Source organism: Belonocnema kinseyi, chromosome 6 (genome assembly GCF_010883055.1).
Source record: "Belonocnema kinseyi isolate 2016_QV_RU_SX_M_011 chromosome 6, B_treatae_v1, whole genome shotgun sequence".
Classification (NCBI taxonomy): Eukaryota; Metazoa; Arthropoda; class Insecta; order Hymenoptera; family Cynipidae; genus Belonocnema; species Belonocnema kinseyi.
Window position 1 is genome coordinate 19063253 of NC_046662.1, and position 5944 is coordinate 19069196.

General features: G+C 39.8%; 1 protein-coding gene across 1 annotated transcript in view; it reads left to right on the top strand.

The window, feature by feature from the left end:
• The window catches only part of LOC117175287, a 33923-nt gene extending 29543 nt beyond the window's left edge, over window positions 1–4380 (top strand). The window contains exons 5-8 of the mRNA XM_033364997.1: window positions 982–1794; window positions 1898–2595; window positions 2686–3110; window positions 3251–4380. Of these exons, the coding sequence (XP_033220888.1) occupies window positions 982–1794; window positions 1898–2595; window positions 2686–3110; window positions 3251–4380 (3066 nt within the window). The remainder of the gene's footprint in view (window positions 1–981; window positions 1795–1897; window positions 2596–2685; window positions 3111–3250) is intronic.
• The last annotated feature ends 1564 nt before the right edge of the window (window positions 4381–5944 follow it).

Below are 5944 nucleotides of genomic sequence, written 5' to 3' on the forward strand. Positions count from 1 at the left end.
TTATTATCTTAAGGCCTGTGTCAAGGATGAAGCGGCGGAAGTCATTGCGTCGCTCGAAACAACGAACGAAAATTACCCTGTCGCTTGGGAGCTTCTAAAAAAGTCGATACGACCATAGAAAATTTATCGTTGAAACTCATGTTAGATCTCTGTTCGAAACTCCATGTATTTCAAAGGAATTCTCAATTCGCAATTTGGTAGATACTGTACAGAAACATTGTCGAGCTCTTAAAGCAATGTCCCAACCGGTCGATCGATGGGACACATTACTCATTTTTATTGTAAAGGGCAAGTTAAACAATTACACGCGAGAGAAATGGGAGGAATCTCTCAAGGGAACAGACGTGCCATCCTTTAAAAATCTTATCTCATTCCTTGAACAGCGTGCTATTATTGAAGGTTCTCACTCATTTCAAAAGCAAACTTCACTTCTAAAACCGAACCAATTTTCTAAAAGGCATTTCGAGAAACCCCATTCAAGGCTGACTCAATCTTGTAATAAAACAACGGTAGCTTCAAGTTCGAAACCTAAACAAGTTACGTGTCCCATTTGCTCAAAGCAACATACACTCCTCTCATGTCCTGCTTTTCAAAACATGTCTCCAAAAGATAGGTACAATGAAATAAAAAATACCTCTTTTTGTCATAATTTCTTAAGAGGTTATCATCGCACTGTCGACTGCCGTGCGAAGACGTGCGAGAAATGCCAAAAGCCACATAACGTGCTTCTCCATTTCGAGAGAGAAACACCCGCAAATTCGGATTTGTCCGGGTCGTATACTGCCACGACGTTAGCGAGTCTACCAATTCAGCCGGCTTCGCATTCAAATGTAAAATCCGTGACTTCAGCAAAAATAAAATCTCGTCGAACTGATATCGAAATTGATCTCTCCTGCCTAGTGTTCAAGGAGATTTCTGAACCAATGCCTAGTTTACCCTTGGATAAAAAATTATTTCAATTACCGGAAAACATTATTTTAGCCTGCTGAAATCGACCTGTTAATAGGCGCCGAATTCTTTTATCAGCTTTTATGCTCAGGTCAAATTCGGGTCAAGGGTCAATCAGCTGTATTTCAAGAAGCTCGTTTAGGATGGATTCTAGCTGGTCGTCTTTCAAGCGATCTGTTTTCCAAATCATTTCAAAGCACTTGTAATTTAATAAAATTTCAAGAGTTACCTATTCTTTGGGAACTAGGTAACGAATCCATTTCTAACATCAGGTCAAAGGAAGAATTGGCCTGTGAAGAGTATTACAAAAATACCATTCGAAGAGAAGTTTCAAGCAGATATTGCGTCAAACTTCCTTTCAATGACAAACGAGACTCCCTTGGAAACTCACGAAACACAGCTCTGCCGCGTTTTCATGCACTCGAAAGAAGATTCGAGAAAGATCCTGCCCTCAAGGAGCAATACACTGCATGCATTCAAGGTTATTTTAAAGAGTTACACATAAAATCAATTTCAAGCAATGAACCGAACAATCAGGGTTACTATCTTCCGCATCACGCTGTTGTCAAGACTTGCAGTCTTACGACAAAAACAAGAGTCGTTTTTGACGGCTCCGCAAAAACGACAACGGGAATCTCGTTAAACGACTCACTGATGGTCGGTCCGACTATCCAAGAGGATCTTTTCTCAATCATAACGCGGTTCCGAACCTTTCAATATGCACTCACTGCCGACATCGAACAGATGTACCGGCAGGTTGTAATTTCAGAAGAGGATACTCGTTATCAAAAAATCCTCTGGCGTAAATCTCGTGACGAGCTAATTGAAACGTACTGCTTAAATACAGTAACGTTCGGCACTATGCGCTCCTTTCCTCGCGATCCGCACCCTTCATCAACTGGCGGAAGATGAACGCGAGTCCTTTCCTATCGCTTCCGCCGTTTTACAGAGAGATTTCTATGTTGACGATCTTTTAACGGGTGCGTCAACTTATCAAGAGACAGTTCAAATTCGAAACGAATTAATTGAGATTTTAAAAAAGGGGGGTTTCCATATTCGAAAATGGGCATCTAATGATTCTCAATTGATGAACTTTTTTTCGGACGACCACTCCAAGGCTTTCATGTCTTTGGACCCCTCGGAAACTATAAAAACTTTAGGAATTCACTGGGATGCTGTAGCTGACTCAATCACCTATACTGTCAATGTGGCTGATACTAGTAAACCTATCAGTAAACGTTCAATGCTGTCACAGATTTCAAAACTGTTCGATCCATTGGGACTACTCGGTCCAGTTATGGTGATAGCAAAGATAATAATCCAACAGCTTTTGAAACTTCAACTCACATGGGACACTCTGATTCCAGAGGAGTCTCAGGAATTTTGGAATCGCTATCAGAATCAGTTGCAGCTTCTCAATAATATTGAATTCAGTCGCTGCGTGCTAATCCCAAATGCAATCGAAATTCAGCTGCATGGATTCTGTGACGCGAGTGAGAAGGCCTATGGAGCCTGTTTCTACTTTCGCTCAAATGATCCGCAAGGCAATCATCAAAGTAGCCTCATCTGTTCGAAGTCACGAGTCGCACCTTTAAAAACTACAACTATACCTCGATTAGAGCTCTGCGCAGCGAATCTCTTATCAAGGTTATATAGCATAATCGTCAAGGCTTTTCCGTTCAAGGTTGACAAGGTTTATTTCTGGTCGAATTAAACCATTGTCCTAAATTGGATTAGCAGTCCTTCTCACACCTTGAAAACCTTCGTTGCTAATAGAGTTGCTGAAATACAAGCAGCAACTCAGGCTCAAGACTGGTTTCATGTTCCTACACAGGATAACTCTGCTGACCTACTTTCACGTGGTCCATTCCCTGAAGAGTTCCTTCGAAACACCCTTTGTACTCACGGGCCTCGATGGCTGAGTCAAGGCAGAGACACGTGGCCCCAGTTATCTTTTAAAAAACACAAGGTCCCAAAAACGCGCATTAATTCTTCAACGCTGTCGTGTAAACTCATTCAGGAAAAGAGGCCAGCAAACAAATTGCTTAAACGTTTTAGCAATTACAAAAGGCTAGAAACCATGGTAGCGTATTGTTTACGCTTTATAAACAATTGCAAAAATAAAGATCCCACAACCAGACAAACGAGCGACCTGTCCACGAGTGAATTGAATAACGCGTTTCACCTCATAATTAAAATCACGCAATCGGAAGCTTTTCCGAACGAAGTTCATCTACTTTTAAAAAATAAAATAGTCGACTCCAAAAGTAGCCTTTAAAACTGAACCCTTTTCTTGGCCAAGGAATCATCAAGGTAGGTGGTAGATTGGCAAACGCTAATGTGCTAGATTCTCATAAACATCCCATAGTACTTCCAAAACATCATCACATTTCAAAAATCATCATTCGCGATGAACACATTGATCGTATGCATGCCGGGGTTAACGCCACGCTTTATGGTGTTCGCGAAACCTTCTGGCCAATAGACGGCCGTAATACTGTGCGAGACGTGGTTCGACAATGTATACGATGCTTTCGAGCGAAACCGAGCGTTTACGAGCGTTCTCGACCGTTTACCGACGTGGGGGTGGATTATTGTGGTCCTTTTTTCATTAAGGAACGCCTACATCGGAATCGCATTAAAATAAAAACCTATGTTTCAATCTTTGTTTGTCTTGCTACCAAGGCTGTTCATTTAGAACTAGCCTGCGATTTGTCAACCGAGGCCTTTCTGGCTTCTTTAAAGAAATTTCTTGCGCGAAGAGGATTGCCTAACTCAATTTCATCCGACAATGCTACTAACTTCGTCAGTGCTGACAGACAGCTTCGCGAACTTTATCATCAAATTGATTCATTCGAGAAAAACAAGGAAACTCAAGCCTTCCTTTTAAGGAAGGAGATTAACTGGCGTTTCAATCTTCCGCGAGCTCCTTATTTCGGGAGTCTCTGGGAGGCCGCGGTTAAGTCTTTTAAAAACCACTTTACGCGAATTGCAGGAAACACTCTCTTAACCTACGAACAGCTCCAAACGTATGTCGCTGAGATTGAGGCAATCCTGAACTCGCGTCCTTTATCTCCCTTGTCCTCCGATCCCAACGACCTTCTTCCTTTAACCCCAGGTCATTTCCTGATTGGGACCTCTCTGACGAGCTTTCCGCAACGAGACAAGCGTAACAATCCAGCTAATCGCTTGAACTGCTGGGAACTCGCTCAGCAAATGCGTCATCATTTTTGGGACAGATGGCATCGAGAGTATTTAGGTGAATTAATTTCACGTAGCAAGTGGAAAACAGCTACCAAGCAAGAGGATATCGAGATTGGAACTCTTATTGTTATCAAGGAAGAAAATTTGCCACCGATGAACTGGAAAATTGGACGAATCAACGAAGTTCATCCAGGTCAAGATGGAGTAATTCGAGCAGTCACAGTTTGAAGTTCATCAGGTGTCTATAAGCGGGCCTTAAAAAATGTATACCCGCTTCCAATCGACAAGAACGTTTAAATAATTTCAGATCGCTCCTTCATTCACAAATCACTTTTCTTTGTCCACGCAATCATGTTCTAGGATTAAAGCATGTACGGCCAATCTAAGGTATCGGTCATTTTTATAGATGTCATAACTATTGCAACTTGTACGTATTTTATTATTTCACTTGTAATTTAATTTTTTTGGAAGTCCGATGTTTTTTATCTACCTTTGTTTGCTATCACGATACTGACATATACGTAGAACTGTATTAACGAGTCCTGTTTCTTATTGTATCATTTTGAACGCATGGCATTCAAAGGGGGCCGGAATGTTCCGTCGGAACAATTAATTTTATCTCTCTTTTAACTGAAAACTAAGCTCATAATTTATATTTTTACCATGTTCTTTGTCCTTTAAATGAACTGTTGTATTTTATTTTTTTACGATTTTGACTTATCTGAGTTCTAACCAATCAGAAGCGACTGTTATAATTTGCGACACACCCTCTGTACGTACCTTCACCACCGAATTGTTACCGCTAGAAAACAACAGACAGATACCTTTCCGCTTCCGAACAACTAACACCAAACTTCTCCTTGTATATAGTTTGAATAAAATTTCTATTTCGTGATAAATAGGGGTTTGACGTATTTCAACAACCACACAAAACCAGACCCCCTTAGTCCACATGGACTTTGGCTTAAAACCCTTCGGGCCCCCTCGTGGAACATCGTGGACTTTTCCCATACTCTCTCGCACTCAAAACTGTCCATATATGCTTGGCTTCTTTTCATCCACTAGAATGTCAAAAATCTTTTTTAAGATATAGGTATTAAATATGAGAAAAAAATATTCCAAAATTAAAAATATTTCTTATGACATTATAAACTTTTCTACAACTCAATAAGAATGAGTTTTATAAACGCAAATATAAAAAACTAACTATTACTATTCAGTGCTTTTTACTTAATTTTTTTCGATCATGCAATAATCTCAAAAGACTTTGGCAACGACAAATCCTTTTGCTAGTGACATTTAATGTGAAACTTGTTTCGCAACTGTTTGCGTATACCATTAAATCAATAAATATTAAAAAACTGATTGAGAAAAAAGCACATCCTATTTTTGAAATAAATTGTAAATTACATTTTTTAATTACCTGAGTATTCTTCGTAATTTTGGCTTTATGATAAGCCTGGCCATATTTCATCATTTTGGCCTGAAAACTTAGGCTGTAACGGTCCTTAGGATCAGTAAATTTCTCCTTTATTTGATCAGCCGTTATTTCTTTACTCTTCACAGCTCCAGCTACAACCTAATGAGAAAAAAGTGCAAAACTATAACATATTTTTAGAAACTTAAATTAACAAATGCCTAGGAACTAAACATTATTTTTGTTTACTGCCCCCCCCCCCCCAATATCATCATATAATTTTTTATCGATACTAAACATTCTCGGACATGATTTCGGGAGGTCTGGATCAAACATCTGGCTCGCTACATCATCTGCGAAGACTATCTGTAAAGA